The following is a 25,366-nucleotide window of genomic DNA, read 5'->3' as shown; positions in this document are numbered from 1 at the left end:
GAACTAGATCCACAAATTGGTAATATTTTGCTCATTCCCCTTTATTTGTATACGCACACATACGCACACACAGCCTAGTTATGTTAAATTTTTTATTTGCTAAGTTATTTGAAAGTAAGTTGCAAGATTTATGATACTGTATCCCTAAACACTTCACTATGTGTCTCTTAAATCTAAGACACTCTTTATAAAACCTCCATGCCATCATATCAAAGATATTTAATATTTGATACTTTACAGTACCCACACATTATTATATACTGTGTTGTCTGTTGAATGGGATTTTAAAAATAACCTTTTCTAAGTAGTTATTACAAATGATTATGGGCTGGGTACAGTGTCTCACACCTGTAATCCCAACATTTTAGGAGGCTGAGGCAGGCAGATCACCTGAGGTCAGGAGTTCAAGACCAGTGCAGCCAATGGTAAAACCTTGTCTCTACTAAAAATAGAAAAATTATCTGGGCATGGTGGCGCATACCTATAATCTCAGCTACTCAGAAGGCTGAGGCATGAGAATTGCTTGAACCCGGGAGGCGGAGGTTGCAGTGAGCCAGGATCACACCACTGCACTCCAGGCTGGGTAATAGAGTGAGACTCTGTCTCAAAAAAACCCCAAAAGCCAAATGGTTATGAACTTTCGATTTTGTGTATGTATATAGCAATAATTAGAAATTCATATTAGTTGCAATACTTTGGGTTTAGATTTTCTTGAGTGCAGTAATAAATTCTTATTCAATGTAATAAGTTGACTCAAATTTTTGCTTATCTTTGTAAATAATCAGGTCATCTATGAATAATTTTCTTTTTTTCCTATGTAACTTTTAGTAAAATTATTGAAAAATTCTTCAATTAATTTTAATATCCTAATTATTGATATATATTTTTTAAAATATTGTATCTTAGTTAACTTATAAGTGTATGAAAATGAAATCTAAATTTCTGTATTTTAGGAAAATTCACGAATCGTGAGAGTAAAAGTTATAGCTGGAATAGGCCTTGCCAAGAAGGATATATTGGGAGCTAGGTAAGTATATCAATTTGGATTATAATTTTAGAACTTTGTATTTGTTAATTTTTTCCAAACTTTGGTTAAATTAAAAATCAAATAGTATTAGTAAATTGTTGTGGAAAGTATAATAATAATATTACCAGTTGGTGGTTTACTAAATCTCTTGGTGTCTGAATTACAAAATTTGTGAAATTAGGCAGAAGTACGAATGATAGCAATAGTCACAAGATACATTATTGAACTCTGGTTCTGGAAATTTGTAAAATTCTAACAGACTAATCCTTTAGCAGGTAACAACCATAAACTCTGGACTTAATACAAAAAGCAGCAACTTGAAGGCAGTGGAGAGTGAACAGAGCAGGCAGATTCTGGTGGGGAGTTCATGTTTGGAAGAAGGGAATTGTACTGAGTGAGTTCCTGATACTATGAGTTGGTCTGAGGGCAGGTAGAATCAGAACCTGGAAAAATTGTAGTCTTCATGGCCCAGGAAAGTAGCAGAATCCAAACTTTGGTTCAATTAAAAATCAAATCAGGCTGGGCATGGTGGCTCACACCTGTAATCCTAGCACTTTGGGAGGCTGAGGCAGGCGGATCAGTCGAGGGTCAGGAGTTTGAGACCAGCCTGACCAACATGGTGAAACCCTGTCTGTACTAAAAATAAAAAAATTATCCAGAAATCGCTTGAACCCAGGAGGCGGAGGTTGCAGTGAGCCGAGATTGTGCCACTGCACTCCAGCCTGGGCAACAGAGTGTGCCTCTGTCTCAAAAACAAAAATATATACGTACGTACGTACATACATACATACATACATACATACATACATACATACGTATGTACCAAATAGTATTGGTAAGTTGTTGTGGGAAGTAGAATAATATTTCCAGTTGTTGATTTACTGAATCTCTGAATCTGAAGAAAACATGGCAATGGTAAGGATTCTGGAAGGGAGAGAGCTGAAGAGCTCAGCAACTCAACTGAAGACAAAAGATCTGAAGAGAAATCAGAGTTACTGCCTAAGAAACGGGGTTTGGGAGACTGAGGCAGACAGATTGCTTGAACTCAGGAGTTTGAGACCAACCTGGGAAATATGGTGAAACTCCATCTCTACAAAAAATACAAAAAATCACCTGGGCATGCTGGCACATGCCTATACTCCTGGCTACATGGGGGACTGAGTCAGGAGCATTGCTTGAGCCTGGGTGATTGAGTCTGCAGTGAGCCAAGATTGTGCCAACGCACTCCAGCCTGGGTGACAAAGTGAGGCCGTGTCTCAAAAAACAAACAAAAACAGGATTTGTGGCTCTTGTTGGAACAAGATGATTAATTGCATGATAGTCTTAATCTGTTTAGTGTTGCTATAACAGAATTCCTAAGACCGTGTATTTTGTAAAGAAAAGTGGTTGATTTGGTATGTGGAAAGTTCAAGACTGGGCCTTTGCATCTAGTGAGGGCCTCAGGCTGATTCAAGTCATGACAAAAAGGGGAGGGAGACCTAGCATAGGCAAAGAAATCACATGGCAAGAGAGGAAGCAAGAGGGAGGTGTGCCAGCCTCTTTTTGACAAATAGAGAGGAACAAATAGAATGAGAACTCACTCACTCCCGAGGGAGGACATTCATCTATTCAGGAGGGATTTGCTCCCATGACCCAAATACCTCCAACTGAGACCCATCTTTCAATATTCCCACATTGGAAATCAAATTTCAACATGCAGTTTGGAGGGTACAAATATCCAAACCATAGAATGATAAGCAGAGACATACACACACACACACACGCACACACAGCAGCAGCAGCAAAATTCAGTCTCCAAAACTTAACATTTATAATATATGTCGGCCAGGCACAGTGGCTTACGCCTGTAATCCCAGCACTTTGGGAGGCTGAGGCGGGCAGATCACGAGGTCAGGAGATCGAGACCATCCTGGCTAACACGGTGAAACCCCGTCTCTACTAAAAATACAAAAAATTAGCCGGGCGAGGTGGCAGGCACCTGTAGTCCCAGCTACTCAGGAGGCTGAGGCAGGAGAATGGCTTGCAGTGAGCCAAGATCGCGCCACAGCACTCCAGCCTGGGCAGCAGCGAGACTCCGTCTCAAAAAACAAAACAAAACAAAAAAACCCAAAAAAACCATTTATAATATGTGTCCAGAATATAATGCAAAATTACTTATCTAAAAGAACCAGGAAAATGGAAGGCATTGTCAGTAGAGAAAATATGCCCACAATAAATTTTAAAAATATGAAATGAAATGGAAATCATAAACAAAAGAAAATTCCAAGAGTGAAAAAACAGCATTTGAAATTAAAATTGTTGGGTAGATTTATCAGCCAAATGGAGAAGAGGAAAGATGAACTGAACTTAAAGATAGATCAGTAGAAATCGTTACCCAGTTGGAGGATGAGAGAGACAAGAGAGACAAACATTGGAGGTAAAAACAAAAAACAAAAAAACACAGCTTTGGGGATTTGTTAGATAATATATAAAAGTCTAACGTGGATATCGTTATATAATATCTTACAGTCTAACACAGAAAGGGGACGGGAATGAAGAAGGCAGAATAGTTTTTGGAGAAATATTGGCCAAGTTTTTTTTTCCAAATTTGATTAAATTCATATAGTATTGAAAAACGCCAAGCAGGATAATAAACACTAAGAACACAATGAGGTGCGTAATAGTCAAACTGTTGAAAGCCAGGTATAAAGAGAAAAATCTTGACAAAAAGAGAAAAATATGACCCTTTATATATGGGGGAACTACAAGTCAATTAATTACTGACTTCCTACCCAAAACGATAGAGACCAGGAGAAAATGGAACAATAAAATAACAACCATCAATCCATAATTTTATATTCAGTGAAAATATCCTTTAAGGAAGATGAGAAAATAACATTTTCCAAAAAAAAGACAACTAGAGAATTCATCACTGGCAGACCTGCCCTGTAAGATATCTTAAAGAAAGTCCTTTCCGCTGAAGAAAATTGAAACCAGATAGACACTCAGGTCCTCAGAAAGGAATAAAGAGCATCAAAAATGGTAAATATCTGAGAATATACAAAACATGTTTTCCTTTTATCATCATATCTTTTTAAAATAAAACATATGCCTATTGAAATCACAACCTAAAACATTGTTTTGCAGGATTTATATTGCTGATGGAATACATATAACAACTGTGACATAAAGGATGGAGCAGGTGTAAATTATGGACCTATGTGGTAGAATGGTATAATACTAAGTATAAGTTGAATAAAAGATTAATGATGTGTAGTGTAATATCCAGAGAAACCAATAAAAAATAGTGCAAAAAATTATAGATAAAAAACAGTAGAAGTTTTAAAATGAAGTTGTTGAAATTACTAAATAAACAAAAAGCCAGGAACTTAAGTCCAGGGGTTCAAGACCAGCCTGGGCAACAAAGTGGGACCCTGTCACTACAGAAAGTCAAAAAATTAGCCAGGTGTGTTTGTATGCACCTGTGGTCCCAGCTACAAAGGAGGCTGAGGTTGGAGGATCACTGGAGCCCAGGACGTCAAGGCTCCAATGAGCTGTAATTTTTTGCCACTGTACTCCAGCCTAGGTAACAGAGTAAGACCCTGTCTCCAAAAAAAAGAAAAAAAAAAAAATGCCAGAAAAGGAGAAACAAATGATCAAAAAAAGTAAACGAGGCCAGTTGTAGTAGCTCACACCTGTAATCCTAGCACTTTGGGAGGCTGAGGCGGGTGGATCACCTGAGGACAGGAGTTTGAGACCAGCCTGGCCAACATGGTGAAATCCCATCTATACTAAGACACAAAATTAGCTGGGTGTGGTGGCCCATGCCTGTAATCTGAGGTACTGAGGAGGCTGAGGCAGGAGAATCAGTGGAAGCCAGGAGGCGGAGGTTGCAATGAGCCAAGATCACACCATTGCACTCCAGCCTGGGCAAAATAACTAAACCATTAAAAAAAAAAAAAAAAGTCAGAAAAGGAGGAACAAATGATCAAAAAAAGTAAAAGGGCCGGGTGCAGTGGCTCACGTTTGTAATCCCAACACTTTGGGAGGCTAAGGCAGGTGGATCACCTGAGGTCAGGAGTTCGAGAGTAGCCTGGGCAACATGGTGAAACCCTGTCTCTACTAAAAATACAAAAATTAGCTGGGTGTGGTGGCGGGCATCTTAATCCCAGCCACTCAGGAGGCTGAGGCAGGAGAATTGCTTGAACCCGGGAGGTGGAGGTTGCAGTGAACCAAGATTATGCCACTGCACTTCAGCCTAGGTGACAAGAGTGAAACTCCATCTCAAAAACAAAAAAACAATGTAAAGGGCAGGAACAATGGAAAACAAACAATAAACCTGGTAGACCTAAATCCAATCATATCAATAATTACATGGAACATTAATGGATTAAAATAAATATGAGACAGAGGTTGTTAGGATAAATTAAAAAACAAGACCCAACTATATACTGTCTTATGAGATGCACTTAAAATATAAAGACATAGCTAAGTTGAAAGAAAGTGGAAGCAAAAATATATGCCATGCAAACAGTAAGCATAAAAAGACTGAAGTGGATATATTAGTATCTGGTAGAATAGATTTAAACACAAACATTTTCAAACATTTCGTGATGATAAAGAATAAAGTCAATCAAGAATATATAACAATCATAAATGTATGTGTGCCTGCTAAAATAACTTAGAAAAATATAAATCAAAATTTGACGGAATTAAAGGGGAAATTTTTAAAACTCCCACCATCATAGTTGGAGGCATTGACACTTCTCTTTCAGCAGTTGATAAAACAAATAAAAAAATCAAAAACATAAATTTGAACAATATTATGAACAACTTTGACCTAAAGAACACTATTTCTAACAACTTTCTTTTCAAGTGTACATGGTACATTTGCTAGCGTAGACCACATATGGGCTGTATATTGCTGCATAATAATATTACCACAAACTGGCCGGGCGCGGTGGCTTATGCCTGTAATCCCAGCACTTTGGGAGGCTGAGGCAGGCGGATCACAAGGTCAGGAGATCGAGACCATCCTGGCTAACATGGTGAAACCCCTTCTCTACTAAAAATACAAAAAATTATTCGGGCGTGGTGGTGGTCAGCCCCTGTAGTCCCAGCTACTCGGGAGACTGAGGCAGGAGAATGATATGAACCCGGGAGGTGGAGGTTACAGTGAGGCAAGATGGCGCCACTGCACTCCAGCTTGGGTAACAGAGTGAGACTCTGTCTCAAATAATAATAATAACAACAACAACAATAATAATAATAATACCACAAATTTGGTTGCTTAAAAGAACGTACATTTATTATCTCACAGTTTCTGTGGTTCAGAAGTTCCTGCATTGTTTAACTGGGTCCTCTGCTACAGGGTCTTGCAAAGCTGCTGTTGTTGTTGTTGTTTTTTTTCTGATTTTTTCTAACTTTTCTGTCTTGAAGTCTCTCACATGAGAGTGGCTGTAAACTCTAGCCCTGCCCTGATGAGACTCTAGGAATTTGGACATAGATGTTTACACTGTGCCTTTCATGGGTATTTCTTTATCCTGGCAAGTGCCCTCATGCCTAAGTGTCTTACCTATGACCAGATGTCCCTCTCACAGCACACTTGCATATCCTGGCGGCTGCTCTTAGAGCTCTCGTCTGTGTCCAGTTTATTCCTACCAAAATAGCAGATAGCCACTCTCTAGGAGAATCCTGACAAAGAAGTTAGGGTCGAGTGTATCAGTCAGGTGAGACACAGGAGGCAACTCAACAAAACACACGAAATAACAGCGGTGTATTACTTAACAGATGCCAGAGAGAAGAGGGCAGCATGCCTCCCAGGGTCAACAGGAAGTGGGGAGCCATCCAGGACTTGCACAGTCAACTAGTGGGTGGGGAACAGGAGAAAGAGTGCAAGGGACCTGTGGGCTGAGGCTTTTATTGGGATCCAGGGCATTTTCCAAACAGGTTTCCTTCAGGGAGTTGTCACTGGTGGGTTTAGAGCAAGCAGGCACAAATTTCATGGAGTCATGCTGTGTCTGAGAAATCTGTATTAGGGTTCTCTAGGGGACAGAACTCATAGGATACATGTATATACGAAAGGGAATTTAGTAGGAGAATTGACTCACATGATCACAAAGTAAAGTCCCACTGTAGGCCATCTGCAAGCTGCGGAGCAAGGAAGCCAGTCCGAGTCCCAAAACCTCAAAAATAGGAAGCCGACAATGCAGCCTGCAGTCTGTGGCCGAAGGTATAAGAGGCCCCTGGCATGTCACTGGTGTAAGTCCAACAGTCCAAAAGCTGAAGAACTTGGAGTCTGATGTTCGAGGGCAGGAAGCATCCAGCATGGGAGAAAGATGAAGGCCGGAAGACTCAGCAAGTCAAGTCCTTCCACGTTCTGCCTGCTTTATTCTAGCTGCCCTGGCAGCTGATTAGACAGTGCCCACTCAGATTGAGGGTGCGTCTGCCTCTCCCAGTCCACTGATTCAAATGTTAATCTCCTTTGGTGATACCCTCACAGACGCACCCAGGAACAATACTTTGCATCCTTCAGTCTAATGAAGTTGGCACTCGGTATTAACCATCACGGAGAGGTGGTTACTGTGGCATATTTCTGCAGTCCTTGTGGGTATAGGGTCAGTGGAGCAAGTCAAGTAGGTTGAATCTGGTTGCTTCTTAGGGAGGTGGTTACCAGGAGGCAGTTGTGTAAGGTACTTATCTGATTGACCACATTGAGGAGCCGAGAGGAGGTAGAGAACTGGAAACTGTGCTAAGGGTGACTAAGACCTGCTTCTGGTATAAAAATGTCCAACTTAACATTCAGTATGGATGCTGAGGCAACATAAAATTATAGGAATTCCCTTCAGCTGTCATTAAGGTGTTGGTAGGGCTGTGGTCTTAGCTGAGGCTTGCTTAGGGAAGGATTCATTTCCAAGCTAATGTGGTTGCTGGTGGCATTCAGTTCCTTGCAGGCTGCCAGTCTGAGTGTTTCCATTTCTTGCTAGCTGTCAGCTGGAGGCCGTCTCAGCTTCTTGCCATTCAGCAGCTCACAAGCTGGCAGTTTGCTTCTTCCAAGCTAGGAAGAGTCTCCTAGCAAGGTGGGTTACAATCTTATGTAATGTAATCACATACTTTGTCACCTTTTCCACAATCTGTTGGTTAGAATATATAGATCCGTCCCATGCTTAAGAGGAGAGGAACACAAAGAGCATGAATATTAGGAGGTGGGGATAATAGGAGCCGCCCTAGTGTCTGCCACAATATTCTGGGCCTTAAAACAATAAACCACATTCTTTTGAAATGTGCATGGTACATTAACCAGCATAGACCATGTGTGGGTCCATAGGACAAGTTTCAGAAATTTTCAAAAGACTGAAATCATATAGAGGATGTTCTTTGAGAACAATGGAATTCAATTGGAAACCAATAATATTAAGATCTAGAAAAACTACAAATATTTGGAATTTAATTAGCATACTTCTAAATAATCTGTATGTCAAAGATGAAAATATTTTGAACTGAATGAAAATGAAAATAAAGCAATATCACAATTGTGGAATGCAGCTGAAGTTATATTCAGAGGGAAATTTATGTGTTTAAAATCCTTAACTTAGAAAAGGAGCAAGATATAAATGAATGTTTTGAGTTCTGACCTTAATAAATTAGGGAAAAAAGAGCAAATTAATTCTAAAATAAGTAGAGAGAAGAAATAATAAAAACAAGGGCCAAAATCAATAAAAGAGAAAATGGACAATGATAGAAAAAAAATTACTGTAATCAAAAGCTTGTTATTTGAAGATATCAATTAAAGTTTTAAATCTATCTAGAATGATCAAGAGTTAGAGAGAAGGCACTAATTACTGGTAATGAGAATGAAAACTGGGGCATTGCTATGGATCCTGTGGAAATGAAAAAGATAAAAGGAAAATATTTTGTACAATTTCATATCAATAAAGAAGTACACACAACTTAGATGAACTAGATAATAGTCTTGAAAGACACGGATTACAGAACTAGCCACAGAACAAATATAAAACTTTAATAGATGTTCATTATGGAAAGAAATTGAATTTGTTGTTAAAAGAAATTGAATTTGTTGTTAATTAAAGGAACTGAATTTGTCCTTCCTGCAAAGAAAACTCCAGGCCCACATGGTATCACTGCATACAACTATCAGACATTTAAGGAATAAATAATACAAATTCTACACAAACACATTAAGAAAATGGAGGGCATTTCCCTACTCATTTTATTAGACTAGTATTATCTTGATCCCCAAACAAGACACAGACATCACAAGAAAACTTAAAACCAATATCCCTCAACACAGATGCAAAAATGAAATTGAACATTATGTATCTATGTGTCACCAGGTAGGATTTTTCCTAGGAATACAAGGTTTGTTCAACATTAAAAAATTTATCAATGCAATTCATCGTATTCATACAGTAAAGTAGAAAACACACATGGTCATTTTGCTTGGCATGGAATATGCCTTTGACAAAATCTAACACCAGTCATGATAAAATCTCTCAGCAAACTAACATAAAATACAAAGGTAGTTTAATATCTGAAAATTAACTGATGTAATACACTATATTAATAGAATAAAAGAAGACAGTCACTTTTTTTTCTTTTTTTTTAAATTATACTTTAAGTTCTAGGGTACATGTGCACAATGTGCAGGTTTGTTACATATGTATACATGTGCCATGTTGGTGTGCTGCACCCATCAACTTGTTATTTACATTAGGTATATCTCCTAATGCTATCCCTCCCCGCTCCCCCTACCCCATGACAGGCCCCGGTGTGTGATGTTCCCCACCCTGTGTCCAAGTGTTCTCATTGTTCAATTCCCACCTATGAGTGAGAATATATGGTGTTTGGTTTTCTGTCCTTGTGATAGTTTGCTCAGAATGATGGTTTCCAGCTTCACCCATGTCCCTACAAAGGACGTGAATTCATCCTTTTTTATGGCTGCATAGTATTCCATGGTGTATATATGCCACATTTGCTTAATCCAGTCTATCATTGATGGACATTTGGGTTAGTTCCAAGTCTTTGCTATCGTGAATAGTGCCACAATAAACATACATGTGCATGCATCTTTATAGCAGCATGATTTATAATCCTTTGGGTATATACCCAGTAATGGGATGTCTGGGTCAAATGGTATTTCTAGTTTTAGATCCTTGAGGAATCGCCACACTGAGAAGACAGTCATCTTAATAAAAGCAGAAAACACAACTGGCAAAATTCAACACCCATTCATAATAGAAAGTCTCTGCAAACTAGGAATAGATGGAAATGTCCTAAACTTCATCAAGGGAATCTATGAAAAAACCCAGTAGCTAACCACCTACTTAATGCTGGCAGTTTGAAGGCTCTCTACTTAATCTCAGGAATAAGGCAAAGTTGCCTGCTTATATGTTCTATCCAACATTGTACTATATATTTTAGCCATGTAGTATAGCAAAGAAAAAATATAACAGGTCAAAAAGGAAGAAGTAAAACTGTCTTTATTTGCAAACAACATCGTTTGTAGGTAGAAAACCCCAAGGAATCTACAGAAAAAGCTACTGGAAGAACTAATAAGTGAATTTAACACTGCCACAAAATGCAAAGTCAGTGTACCCAAAATCAGTTATATTTCTGTATCCTATCATTGAGCAATTGGATAATAAAACTAAAAAATGTGTTTACAATCGTGTAAATGTTAAATATTTAGAAATAAATGTACCAAAAGATTTGCAAGAAATGTACCCTGAAAACTATAAAACAGTGCTGAGAGAAATCGAAGACCACATAAATCAATGGATACATATGCTGTTTTAATTAGAAGACTCAATAGTGTTAGGGTGGCATTTTTCTCCAAATTGATTAGATTTGGCACAATCCCAATAAAAATCTCAGCAAATTTTTTCAGAGACATTGATAAGATGATTTCAATATTTATATGGAAAGTCAAGGCACATAGAATAGCCAGAACAATTCCGAGAAGGAACAAAATTGGAAGACTTACGTTACCTCATTTCAAGACCTGCTACACAGTTATAATAAGACAGAGTGGCAATGGCATGAGAATAGACATATTGTTCAATGGAATGGAGAGTGTAGAAATACATGCACGTGTGTGTGTGTGTGTGTGTGTGTGTGTGTGTGTGAGCGAGAGAGAGAATATATACACATATATGATCAGTTCCTGTTTAACAAAAAATGCTGAGGTAATTCAAGGGAAAGGGTAGTCTTTCAGTACACAGTACTAGAACAACTGGTCTGTACAGAATGAAATGAATCTTGGCCCTTACCACACATCATACAGAAAATTAGGATGAGCTAAAATGATGAAACTTCTATAGGAACACACAGGAAAAAAAATCTTTGCTCTATTGGGTTACACAAAGTTTTCGTGAACAGTACCAAAAAGGATGGGCCATAAAAGAAAACTGCCTTGAAAGGAACTTCAACACAATTAAAACTTTTCTTCTTTAAGAAACACGGTTATGGAAAATGCAAGCCATAGATTGGGAAAAAGTATCTTCAGACATATATCTGGAAACAACCTGAAAGTCCATCGACAAATGAATGGGTAATCTCATGTACCCCATAAACACATACACCTACTATGTACCCACGAAAATTAAAAACATTAAAAAAAAGAAATGTGGGCTGGACATGGTGGCTCACACCTGTAATCTCAGCACTTTGGAAGGCCAAGGTGGGAGGATCACTTGAGCCCAGGAGTTCGAGACCAGCCTGGTGATGAGACCCTGTCTCTACAAAAAAATTTTTAAAAGTTAGCCAGGTATGGTGATGCATGCCTGTGGTCCCAGCTACTCAGGAGGCTGAGGTGGGAGGATCACTTGAGCCCAGGAAGTTGAGGCTGCAGTGAGCCGTGTTCATGCCACCTCACTCCAGCCTGGGTGACAGAGAAAGACCCTGTCTCAAAAAAAAAAAAAAAAAAAAAATGTAGTCTAGATCCTTCTGTAGTTTATAAGTGTCATGACGGGGTGTCCATGCACATGTGTAAGATGTGCCACCCTTGAAGCTTGTTACAACATGGGCAGATTACCAATTTCACATGAAAAGAAAGAAAAGAAATGTATATACATACAGTGTTTATTCAACCTTTAAAAAGGAGATTCTACAATATGTGACTATACAGATTAATCAGGATATTATGCTAACTGAAATGAGACAGTCAGAGAGAGACAGATACTTCATGTTTCCATTTATATGAGATATCTAAAATAGTCAAATTCATAGAATCAAAGAGTGGAATGCTGGTTGCTGTGCTGGGGTGAGGGGTGAGTAGAAATGGAAGTTAATAATTAACAGGCATTAAACTTGAGTCAAGCAGGAAGAATAAGCTCTAGAGATTTGCTGTACAATGTTGTGCCTAATGTATGTGCAATTAAAAAGGTAAGAGGGTAGAGCTGCTGGGTGCAGTGGCAGACACCTGTAATCCCACCACTTTGGGAGGCTAAGGCAGGTGGATCACTTGAGCCTACAAATTTGAGACCGTCTCAGGCAACATGGTGAAAAACCCTGTTTCTACAAAGAAGCACAATTAGTCAGGCATGATGGTGTGCGCCTGTAGTCCCACTACTTGGGAGGCTGAGGTGGGAGGATTGCTTGAGCCCAAGAGGTGGAGGTTTCAAGTGAGCCGACATTGCACTACTGCACGCCAACCTGGACAACAGAACAAGACTCTGTCTCAAAAAATGAAATGAAATGAATGAATAAATACATAAATAAATAGGGTAGTGATCATGTTAAATATTCTTACCACAAGAGAAACAACGAAACAAAGATATCTGACAAAGGCCATTAACCCCCCATATATATGAAACCTCTTACAACTCAATATAATTAAAAGGCCAATTAAAAAGGGGCAAAACTCGACTGGGCACGGTGGCTTACACCTGTAATTCCAGCACTTTGGGAGGCCAAGGTGGGCGGATCACCTGAGGTTGAGAGTTCAAGACCAGCCTGACCAACATAGAGAAACGCCATCTCTACTAAAAATACAATAATTAACCAGGCGTGGTGATGCATTCCTGTAATCCCAGCTACTAGGGAGGCTGAGGCAAAAGAATCACTTGAACCCGGGAGGCAGAGGTTGCGGTGAGCCGAGATTGCGCCATTGCATTCCAGCCTAGGCAACAAGAGTGAAACTCCATCTGAAAAAAAAAAAAGAAAAAAGAGGCAAAACTCTTGTACAGACAGTGTCTGTGTATTGTTCAAGTGTATTTGTCTAGCTGGATGGTGAGATTAGGGATATAATTACATTTACATTTTGTATTTTTATATTTAATAGTATTTAGTTAGTTGTAAAAAACCGTGGATAAGATTGGAAAGGGAAAATGTAGAGAGAACAGAGGGGTGGGGCAATACTTAGGGAATATCAGTATTTAACTGGCAGATAGTAGAAGAGGAGCCTAAGTAAGCCACTGAAGGAACGGTTCGAGTGGTATGAGGAGCACTGGAAGAGATGTGTCATAGAAGCGAAATGAGATGAGTGTTTCAAAGAGAAAATGGTCAGTAGTATCTAAAAACATAAAGAGGGCCAAAAAAAGAAGTATCTGGAAAATGTTGATTGCTTTAACAAGATTGGTGACTTTACAAGAGCCTTTTCAGAGGAATGGATCTCAAGGGAAGAGACAGAAATCAGACTGTAGGGTTTTGAAGCATAACAGGAATTAAGGAAATGAAGTAAAGGCGGTGGTATGCTATAGTGGTTAGGAGTATAGGCTGGGAGGCCGAGGCAGGCGGATCACGAGGTCGAGAAATCAAGACCATCCCGGCTAACGTGGTGAAACCCCATCTCTACTTAAAATACAAAACATTAGCCAGGCGTGGTGGTAGGCACCAGTAGTCCCCGCTACTCGAGAGGCTGAGGCAGGAGAATTGCTTGAACCCAGGAGAAGGAGGTTGCAGTGAGCCGAGATTGTGCTACTGCACTCCAACCTGGCGACAGAGCAAGAGAGTATAAGCCGGGCATGTTGGCTCATGCCTGTAATCCCAGCACTTTGTGAGGCTGAGGCGGGTAGACCACCTGAGGTCAAGAGTTTGAGACCAGTCTGGCCAACATGGCAAAGCCGTGTGTCTACTAAAAATACAAAAATTAGCTGGGCGCAGTGGCGCATGCCTGTAATCGCAGCTACTTGAGAGGCTGTGGCAGGAGAATAGCTTGAACCCAGGAGGCAGAAGCTGCAGTGAGCCAAGATCGCGCCATTTTACTCCAGCCTGGCTTACAGAGTGATGCTTCATCTCAAACAAACAAACAAAAAAGAGTATGGCCTCTGGAGCCAGGTGCTGGAGTTTCAGTCCTGGCTGTCTGCTTTCTAGCTGTGTGATCTGTGTGAAATAAAGAAAGGAATAGTACCTACCTCACAGGTGGTTATAGAAATTCAAAGAATTAATATACGGGCTGGGCACTGTGGCTCACGTCTGTAATCCCAGCACTTTGGGAGGCCAAGGCAGGCGGGTCACCTGAGGTCAGGAGTTCGAGACCATCCTGGCCAACATGGTGAAACCCCGTCTCTACTAAAAATACAAAAATTAGCCGGGCGTGGTGTTGCACGCCTGTAATCCCAGCTACTCGGGAGGCTGAAGCAGGAGAATGGCATGAACCCGGAAGGCAGGGGTTGCAGTGAGCCGAGATTGTGCCACTGCACTGCAGCCTGGGCGACAGAGCAATACTCTGTCTCAAAAAAAAAAAAAGGGAGAAAAAAAATTAATATACGAAACCTGCTTACAGCAGTATCTGGCATCGAGTAATTGCTATATAAGTGTTCTTGTTTTTATTGTTAAAGATTATTCTCTGAAAAGGTTTGGGAATGGAAGAAAAAGATGTATTTTGCTTTGCTGGGGAAGGGAGGGAAAGTCAAGGGGAGGAGGAATTTAAAAACATTTATATGCCTAGAGAAACCTAGATCAAAGAAAAAGCCAAAGGTCTAAAAGAGAGCAATGAGAACAGATGATGCAAGGCTCCAAAGTTCAGAGAACTGAATAAGGGGGATGAGACTCAAAACAAGAGGACTCCTGACTCACTAGGTTAGGGGTAAGGATGGGTTCTGATAAATACCAGTTTCTTGGGAGTGTTTTGGTGCCTTTGATTTTGGCCAATTAAGAGGTAACGTGGTATGAAGAAATGGAGTTGGGGGAAGGATAGTTTGGATTAGTTTGGAGGGGATTTGGTGGAGAATGGTGAGTACTTGGGATACCCATGGAACATAGGAGAAATTTAACCATGGACAAGTAAAGTGTTCAAAGTCTTGTGGTTTGCAACCCTATACATCACAAGAATTTCCTTCTTCATATCTCCTTGTAGAATTGGTTTTATTAACATCTAGTTATTTTATTTTAATTTTTTTTTTGAGACAGAGTCTTGCTCTGTTGCCCAGGCCTGAGTACAGTGTTGTGATCTTGGCTCACTGCAAGCTCCACCTCCCAGGTTCACGCCATCCTCCTGCCTCAGCCTCCTGAGTAGCTGCGACTACAGGCACCTGCCACCACGCCTGGCTAATTTTTTTTTTTTTTTTTTTGTATTTTTAATAGAGACAGGGTTTCACCGTGTTAGCCAGGATGGTCTTGATCCCCTGACCTCGTGATCCACCCGCTTCAGCCTCCCAAAGTGCTGGGATTCCAGGCGTGAGCCACTGTGCCTGGCCACACCTAGTTATTTTTTTTTAAGTGAAAACAGTTTGCCTTTACTTTGTAAGAAGAGTTTACACCCATGAGATGACTTGAGACAACCTGAGGTCTTACAAAACCAGTCTTAGAATCATTGAATTAACCATCTTAACTCAGAAGAAGAAAGAATGTAATAAAAATCAAACAAAATTTTAAAAATCTAGGAAGGTTATAATCATTAGGCCTGTGATTAAAAGGTTTTCTTTCTAATTCTTTGTGTCTTTCACTAACATGGTACTTCAGGTTTTTAACGAGATGCAAAAATTACTTCAATTGCTTACCTGCCTAAGAATTCTGACTTTTAAATTCAGGAAATAATTGTAGATATAACTAACAAGGAAAATTGTGAATTGTATAGTCTGGGTGATCTGAGCTTGGGGTAAGCAATAATTAAAATTTTTCTTTTTTTTTTTTTTTAACAGTGATCCTTATGTGAGAGTGACGTTATATGACCCAATGAATGGAGTTCTTACAAGTGTGCAAACAAAAACCATTAAAAAGGTTAGACTTAGCAATATTCAGAAGTTTTTAATGTACTTTGTTTTATTTTTAGAAGACAAAACATTATTTAGTTATACTATGTTTATTATTTTTCAGAGTTTGAATCCAAAGTGGAATGAAGAAATATTATTCAGAGTAAGTATATATTTTATTTTACTAAAGTGGAAAAGTAAGTTTTTTTCTCAGGAGGTTAGAATGATAAATTCTCAATTATAATATTTGAAAATGTATCTCAGAATTTGCCTGAAATTGTGAAAATGTAAAAGGAATTGAAATTGAGGATGACATAGTCCTGGAACCATTTGTCTTATGAAAAACATAAATGTAAAATAATGGAGAGGTAAAAGACTGGAATTATCTCATTCTAGTGAAACTGATTTAGAGACTGTACAGTAGTCCTATTCCAGTTGAGCAGATTCAGTGTTTTCTCATAAAGATGATGCAAAATATATTTATGTCTCCCCAGTGGTTTATTATTAAACAGTTTAGGGCCTATCAAGTGAACACATTTCTTTTTATCCACACGTCATTCACATTGCTGCCTTTCCACCCCATCTGCCTCATTTACCATAGGAACAAACTCTAATCAGCAGTTATTTCCGGTTCCTCAGTAGGACCCTCAAACTGACTGTGTCTCTGTGTACCTGTTTAATATCAGAGTCCTTACTGTTGCCAGAATCGAAACCCTACCAGAGCAGTGGTAGAGATGCATTTCAGGAATTTCCCCTCTCTGGATTATTCCCACTTGTATCATCCTTCAAATGTTCTTCCTTGACCCCATTTTCCCCTTTAGCTGTTGACTTGTTTCTCTGTTCACCTGAATAAGGAACATTCATGGGAGAGTTGTCTACCCTCATCATTTCTGCTTCTCCAGGATGCTCCTTGACCCACTGTACTCTCGCTCACATCCCCGTCTCTCAAATGAAACTGCTGTTATTCAGGTCCCCAGTGACCTCCCTGCTGCCAGGTTCATCTCATCTCATCTTACTCATGCTCTTCACAGCATCTGACATGGCAGATCATTCCTGAAACACCAGCCTCTCTGGAGGCTTCTATGGTACCATACTTGATTTCAGTAAGGAAAACAGAAGCTGTTCTTCCGTACTTCATGTTAAAGATATTTTGTTTGTTTTGTTTTGTTCAATTTTAATAAAGTGAATTTGAAGGGAAGAAATTGCTGACACTAAGGGCAAGGAAGCTGTTGCTGAAGATCCAGCCAACAGCACCAATTAAGTTGCTTCTGTTTTTTCAGTTTGGAGTAAGATTTTCCCCACTCTTTGTAGTATGACATAAAAACAACATTTTAAATCGGTTAGGAAATTTTGGAATCTTGAAGAAATGATATTGAATCAATTGGATAGTCACATGAAGAAAAATGAAGCGAAATTTCTGTTTTTACTATTTCACCAGAATAAATTCCAGGCTTGATAATGTCTGGTTTTGATTGCTTTTTTGGCACAATTGTTGCTTAGGAGAGTATTTTTAAATTCCCAAGTTGTTGAGTTATTTATGTATTTATAATTTTGTTTTATTTTACTTATTTTGTTACATTTTTCTTAGAAACATATGTATTTTCAATATATTTCAAAGTTTTCTTTCTACCTCTTATGTTTTTTCTGATATTATTGGCTTTCCCATGTTAAATAATGTTTAGTCATAATAACAATGGATATATATTTGTCTTGTTTCAATTTTAGTGGGAATGCATCTAGCATGTCTCCGTTAAATATGGATAGCTTTTTGTTATTTATCATATTAAAGATGTATTCAGCTATTGCTGTTTTTTCAAGAGTTAAAAGAAAAAACGTATTGATACTTCCAATTTGAGCCATGATACAGTAACAGGATATCGGGCTTAACCTGATGTGTAAACAACCATAAAGCTGGTGGGGGGGAAATAGGAGAAATGGGGGGATGTTGGTCAAAGTGTACTGACTTTTAGTAGTAAGCTAGATAAGTTCTGAGATCTAACGTGTAGCATGGTGACTATAGTTAATAATACTGTATGTACACTCGAAATGTACTAAGAGAGTAGATTTTAAGTGGTCTCACTATACACACACACAATGGTAAGTAACTATGTGTGGTGACAGATGTGTTAATTAATTTGATTGTGGTAATCATTTCACAGAGTATACATATATCAAATCACATGTATACTTTGAATATTTACAATCGTTGTCATTTATAACTCAAGAGAACTGGAAAAAAGAAATCTACTTAGATATAGTGAAATAGATGGTTAAAATTTAAAAGATGCAAGGAGACATACCATGCAAAAGTAATCAAAAGAAACTGAGGTAGCCATATCAATGTCAGACAAAGTAGACCTTAGAATAAGGACAATTACTGGGCATACTAAAGGACCATTATATGATGATAAAAAGGGGAAATTCATGAAGAAGCCAGAAACAGCTCTAATTGCTTATGCACCTAATGACAAAGCTTTAAAATACCCAAAGCAATAAATGATAGAACTGAAAGGAGAAATGGGCAATTATCCTATGTGGAGAATTTAGCATTCTTCTTTTTCTCAGTAACTGGTAGAACAAGTAGAAAAAAAAAATTGAGTAGTGATGTGGAAGTCCTGAAGAACATTATCAAGTTGATTTTACCTAATTGACATCTGTAGACTCTCTACTCCAACAGTAGCAGAATATGTAGTCTTTTGAAGTACACATAGAGTAGTTACTGAGTAATCTGGGCCAAAGCCCAAACCCTAACAATTTTAAAAGAATAGAAATCATGCAAATTGTGGTCTGTGACTAGAATGAAATGAAAGCAAGAATCAATAACCAAAAGGTATCTAGAAAATCCCCAAATATTTGGATGATAAACACTTCTAAGTAGCTCATGAGTCAAATAAAAATTCTCAATGGAAATTAGAAGATATTTTAAGAGAATGAAACTTTTTGATGCGGTTGTTTGTTTTTTTTCTTGTAAATTTGCTTGAGTTCTTTGTAGGTTCTGGATATTAGCCCTTTGGCAGATGAGTAGATTGCAAAAATTTTCTCCCATTCTGTAGGCTGCCTATTCACTCTGATGGTAGTTTCTTTTGCTGTGCAGAAGCTCTTTAGTTTAATTAGATCCCATTTGTCAATTTTGGCTTTTGTTGCCATTGCTTTTGGTGTTTTAGACATGAAGTCCTTGCCCATGCCTATGTCCTGAATGGTATTACCTAGGTTTTCTTCTAGGGTTTTTATGGTATTAGGTCTAACATTTAAGTCTCTAATCCATCTTGAATTAATTTTTGTATAAGGAGTAAGGAAAGGATCCAGTTTCAGCTTTCTACTTATGGCTAGCCAATTTTCCCAGCACCATTTATTAAATAGGGAATCCTTTCCCCATTTCTTGTTTCTCTTAGGTTTATCAAAGATCAGATGGCTGTAGATGTGTGGTATTATTTCTGAGGACTCTGTTCTGTTTCGTTGGTCTATATCTCTGTTTTGGTACCAGTACCATGCTGTTTTGGTTACTGTAGCCCTGTAGTATAGTTTGAAGTCAGGTAGCGTGATGCCTCCAGCTTTGTTCTTTTGACTTAGGATTGTCTTGGCGATGCGGGCTCTTTTTTGGTTCCATATGAACTTTAAAGCAGTTTTTTCCAATTCTGTGAAGAAAGTCATTGGTAGCTTGATGGGGATGGCATTGAATCTATAAATTACCTTGGGCAGTATGGCCATTTTCACGATATTGATTCTTCCTATCCATGAGCATGGTATGTTCTTCCATTTGTTTGTGTCCTCTTTTATTTCACTGAGCAGTAGTTTGTAGTTCTCCTTGAAGAGGTCCTTTACATCCCCTGTAAGTTGGATTCCTAGGTATTTTATTCTCTTTGAAGCAATTGTGAATGGAAGTTCATTCCTGATTTGGCTCTGTGTTTGTCTGTTATTGGTGTATAAGAATGCTTGTGATTTTTGCACATTAATTTTGTATCCTAAGACTTTGCTGAAGTTGCTTATCAGCTTAAGGAGCTTTTGGGCTGAGACGATGGGGTTTTCTAAATATACAATCATGTCATCTGCAAACAGGAACAATTTGACTTCCTCTTTTCCTAATTGAATACCCTTTATTTCTTTCTCTTGCCTGATTGCCCTGGCCAGAACTTCCACCACTATGTTGAATAGGAGTGGTGAGAGAGGGCATCCTTGTCTTGTGCCGGTTTTCAAAGGGAATTTTTCCAGTTTTTGCCCATTCAGTATGATATTGGCTGTGGGTCTGTCATAAATAGCTCTTATTATTTTGAGATACGTCACATCAATACCTAGTTTATTGAGAGTATTTTAGCATGAAAGGCTGTTGAATTTTGTTGAAGGTCTTTTCTGCATCTGTTGAGATAATCATGTGGTTTTTTTCATTGGTTTTGTTTATGTGATGGATTATGTTTATTGATTTGCATATGTTAACCTATCTTTGCATCCCTTGGATGAAGCCAACTTGATTGTGGTGGAAAAGCTTTTTGATGTGCTGCTGGATCCGGTTTGCCAGTATTTTATTGAGGATATTGGCATCGATGTTCATCAGGGATATTGGTCTAAAATTCTGTTCTTTGTTGTTGTGTCTCTGCAAGGCTTTGGTATCAGGATGATGCTGGCCTCATAAAATGAATTAGAGAGGATTCTCTCTTTTTCTATTGATGGGAATAGTTTCAGAAGTAATGGTACCAGCTCCTCTTTGTACCTCTGGTAGAATTCAGCTGTGAATCCAACTGGTCCTGGACTTTTTTTGGTTGGTAGGCTATTAATTATTGCCTCAATTTCAAAGCCTCTTACTGGTCTATTCAGAGATTTAACTTCTTCCTGGTTTAGTCTTGGGAGGGTGTATGTGTCCAGGAATTTATCCATTTCTTCTAGATTTTCTAGTTTATTTGCATGCAGGTGTTTATAGTATTCTCTGATGGTAGTTTGTATTTCTGTGGGATTGGTGGTGATATCCTCTTTATCATTTTTTCTTGTGTCTATTTGATTCTTCTCTCTTTTCTTCTTTATTAGTCTTGCTAGCAGTCTATTTTGTTGATCTTTTAAAAAAAACCAGCTCCTGGATTCACTGCGTTTTTGAAGGATTTTTTTGTGTGTGTGTATCTCCTTCAGTTCTGCTCTGATCTTAATTATTTCTTGCCTTCTGCTAGCTTTTGAATGTGTTTGCTCTTGCTTCTCTAGTTCTTTTAATTGTGATGTTAGGGTGTCGATTTTAGATCTTTCCTGCTTTCTCTCGTGGGCATTTAGTGCTATACATTTCCCTCTACACACTCCTTTAAATGTGTCCCAGAGATTCTGGTACGTTATGTTCTCATTGGTTTCAAAGAACATCTTTATTTCTGCCTTCATTTAGTTATTTACCCGGTAGTCATTCGGGAGCAGGTTGTTTAGTTTTCATGTATTTGTGCATATTGGGGTGAGTTTCTTAATCCTCAGTTCTAATTTGATTGTGCTGTGGTCTGTGAGACAGTTTGTTGTGATTTCTGTTCTTTTACACTTGCTGAGGAGTGCTTTACTTCCAATTATGTGGTCAATTTTAGAATAAGTGCCATGTGGTGCTAAGAAGAACATGTATTTTTTTTATTTGAGGTGGAGAGTTCTGTAGATGTCTATTAGGTCCACTTGGTGCAGAGCTGAGTTCTAGTTCTGGATATCCTTGTTAATATTCTGTCTCATTGATCTGTCTAATATTGACAGTGGGGTGTTAAAGTCTCTCATGGTTATTGTGTGGGAGTCTAAGTCTCTTTACAGGTCTCTAAAGACTTGCTTTATGAATCTGGGTGCTCCTGTATTGGGTGCATATATATTTAGGATAGTTAGTTCTTCTTGTTGAATTGATCCCTTTACCATTATGTAATGGCCTTCTTTGTCTCTTTTGATCTTTGTTGGTTTAAAGTCTGTTTTATCAGAGAGTAGGATTGCAACCCCTGCTTTTTTTTTTTTTTTTTTTTTCTCTTTCCATTTGCTTGGTAGATCTTCCTGCATCCCTTTATTTTGAGCCTATGTGTATCTGCACATGAGATGGGTCTCCTGAATACAGCATACTGATGGGTGTTGACTCTATCTAATTTGCCAGTCTGTGTCTTTTAATTGGGGCATTTAGCCCATTTACATTTAAGGTTAATATTGTTATGTGTGAATTTGATCCTGTGATTATGATGTTAGCTGGTTATTTTGCCCGTAACTGATGCAGTTTCTTCATAGCATTGACGATCTTTATAATTTGGCATGGTTTTGCAGTGGCTGGTACCAGTTGTTCTCTTCCATGTTTAGTGCTTCCTTCAGGAGCTCTTGTAAGGCAGGCCTGGTGGTGACAAAATCTCTCAGCTTGTCTATAAAGGATTTTATTTCTCCTTCACTAATGAAGCTTAGTTTGGCTGGATATTAAATTCTGGGTTGAAAATTCTTTTCTTTAAGAATGTTCAGTATTGGCCTCCACTCTATTCTGGTTTGTAGGGTTTCTGCTGAGAGATCCGCTGTTAGTCTGATGTGCTTCCCTTTGTGGGTAACCTTACCTTTCTCTCTGGCTGCCCTTAACATTTTTTCCTTCATTTCAAACTTGGTGAATCTGACAGTTATGTATCTTGGAGTTGCAGTTCTTGAGGAGTATCTTTGTGGTGTTCTCTGTATTTCCTGAATTTGAATGTTGTCCTGTCTTGCTAGGTCGGGGAAGTTCTCCTGGGAAATATCCTGAAGAGTGTTTTCCAGCTTGGTTCCATTCTCCCTGTCACTTTCAGATACACCAATCAAACAGAGTTGGTCTTTTCACATAGTCCCATATTTCTTGGAGGCTTTGTTCATTTCTTTTTATTCTTTTTTCTCTAAAGTTGTCTTCTCACTTTATTTCATTAATTTCATCTTCAATTACTGATATCCTTTCTTCCACTTGATCGAATCAGTTACTGAAGCTTGTGCATGTGTCATGAAGTTCTCATGCCATGGTTTTCAGCTCCATCAGGTCATTTAAGGTCTTCTCTACACTGTTTATTCTAGTTAGCCATTTGTCTAACCTTTTTTAAGGTTTTTAGCTTCCTTGCGATGAGTTAGAACATGCTGCTTTAGCTCGGAGAAGTTTGTTATTACCGACCCTCTGAAGCCTACTTCTGTCATCTCATCAAAGTCATTCTACTTCCAGCTTTGTTATGTTGCTGGAGAGGAGCTGCGGTCCTTTGGAGAAGAAGAGACACTCTGGTTTTTAGAATTTTCAGCTTTTCTGCTCTGGTTTCTCCCCATCTTTGTGGTTTTATCTACCTTTGGTCTTTGAGGTTCGTGACATACAGATGGGGTTTTGGTGTGTATGTGCTTTTTGTTGATGTTGATGCTATTCCTTTCTGTTTGTTAGTTTGCCTTCTAATACTCAGGTCCCTCAGCTGCAATTCTGTTGGATTTTGCTGGAGGTCCACTGCAGACCCTGTTTGCTTGTGTATCACCAGCAGAGGCTGCAGAACAGCAAATATTGCAGATCAGCAAAATTGCTGCCTGATCCTTCCTCTGGAAGCTTTGTCCCAGAGGGGCACCTGCCTATATGAGGTGTCTGTTGGCCCCTACTGGGAATTGTTTCCCAGTTAGGTTATACGGGGTTCAGGGAGCTCGAGGGGGCAGTCTGCTTGTTATCAGAGCTCCAGTGCCATGCTGGGAGAATCACTGCTCTCTTTAGAGCTGTCAGATGGGGACGTTTAAGTCTGCTGGAGTTTCTGCTGCCTTTTGTTCAGCTATGCCCTGCTAATAGAGGTGGAGTCTATAGAGGCAATAGGCCTTGCTGAGTTGAGGTGGGCTCCGCCCAGTTCGAGCTTCCCAGCCACTTTGTTTAGCTACTCAAGCCTCAGCAATGGTGGACACCCCTCACCCCACCAGGCTGCAGACTTTCAGGTCGATCTCAGACTGCTGTGCTAGCAGTGAGCAAGGCTCCGTGGGCATGGTATCCACCGAGCCAGGCATGGGAGAGAATCCCCTGGTCTGCCAGTTGCTAAGACTATGGGAAAAGTACAGTATTTGGCCAGAAGTGTCCCGTTTTTCCAGGTACAGTCTGTCATGGCTTCCCTTGACTAGGAAAGGGAAATCCCCCAACCTGTTGTGCTTCCCAGGTGAGGCAATGCCCCATCCTGCTTTGGCTTGCCCTCTGTGGGCTGTACCCACTGTCCAGCCAGTCCAAATGAGATGAACCGGGTACCTCAGTTGGAAATGTAGACATCACCCATCTTCTGCATCGATCACACTGGGAGCTGCAGACCGGAGCTGCTCCTATTTGGCCATCTTCCAATCATTACATCTTAAAGCTCTAAAATAATCTCCTTTGACTCTGTGTCTCACATCCAGGTCACACTGATGCAAGAGATGGTTTCCAGAGGCTTTGGGTGTCTCCACCCCTGTGTCTCTGCAAGGTACAGCCCCTTCAGCTGCTTTCACAGGCTAGTGTTGAGTGCCTGCAGGTTTTGCAGGCAAATAGTGCAAGCTGTTATCTCCCATTCTGGGGTCTGGACAATAGTGGCCCACTTCTCACAGCTCTACTAGGCAGTGTCCTAGTCGGAACCCTGTGTGGGGACTCCAGTCCCATATTTGCCATCCACACTGCCCTAGTAGAGGTTCTCCATGAGGGCTCTGCCCCTGCAGCACACTTCTGTCTGGATAGCCAGGCATTTCCATACATCCTCTGAAATCTAGGAAGAGCTCCTAAGCCTTAGCTCTTGTCCTCTGCACACCTTCAGGCTTAACACCATGTGAAAGCAACCAAGACTTATAGTTTGAACCTTCTAGAGCAGCAGCCTGAGACATATCTGTGCCCTTTTTACCCACAGCTGGAGCTGGAGTGGCTAGGACTCAGAGAGCAGTGTCCCACAGTTATGGAGGGCAGCAGGGCCCAGGGCCTGGCCTGTGAAATCATTCTTCCCTTCTAGTCCTCTGGGGCTGTGATAGGAGGAGCTACCACAAAGGTCTGTAAAATGCATTCGAGGCATCTTCCCCATTGTCTTGGCTGCTGTGAACATTCAGCTCCAGCAGCTGTCTTGAATTCTTCCCCACAAAATGGGGCTTTCTTTTCTACCACTTGGTCAGGCTGCACATATTCCAAACTTTTATGCTCTGCTTTCCTTTTAAATATAAGTTCCAGTTTCAGATCATTTCTGTGAATGCATATGAGCATATGGTTAGAAGTGGCCACATCTTGAACACTTTGCTGCTTAGAAATTTCTTCTTTTTTTTTTTTTTT

At 39.5% G+C, this 25,366-nt stretch overlaps 1 protein-coding gene and 1 non-coding gene across 3 annotated transcripts in view; both read left to right on the top strand.

Annotated features, from left to right (window-relative positions):
* The window catches only part of NEDD4 (neural precursor cell expressed, developmentally down-regulated 4, E3 ubiquitin protein ligase), a 168,644-nt gene that overhangs the window by 24,798 nt on the left and 118,480 nt on the right, over positions 1-25,366 (top strand). The window contains exons 2-4 of one of the 2 annotated variants that reach the window (XM_025390430.1): positions 954-1,027; positions 16,108-16,186; positions 16,283-16,321. In XM_025390430.1, the coding sequence (XP_025246215.1) occupies positions 954-1,027; positions 16,108-16,186; positions 16,283-16,321 (192 nt within the window). Of the gene's footprint in view, positions 1-953; positions 1,028-16,107; positions 16,187-16,257; positions 16,322-25,366 lie in introns of both variants that reach the window. The other variant, XM_025390431.1, reaches the window with a different exon arrangement.
* Positions 11,966-12,069, top strand: LOC112628202. The gene has a single exon (XR_003120370.1). It is a non-coding gene; the product is annotated as a small nucleolar RNA U13 (small nucleolar RNA).

Source organism: Theropithecus gelada, chromosome 7a (assembly GCF_003255815.1).
Source record: "Theropithecus gelada isolate Dixy chromosome 7a, Tgel_1.0, whole genome shotgun sequence".
In the NCBI taxonomy this organism is placed as follows: Eukaryota; Metazoa; Chordata; class Mammalia; order Primates; family Cercopithecidae; genus Theropithecus; species Theropithecus gelada.
The sequence above is the reverse complement of the archived record's forward strand: the minus strand, read 5'-3'. Positions and strand labels throughout refer to the sequence as shown.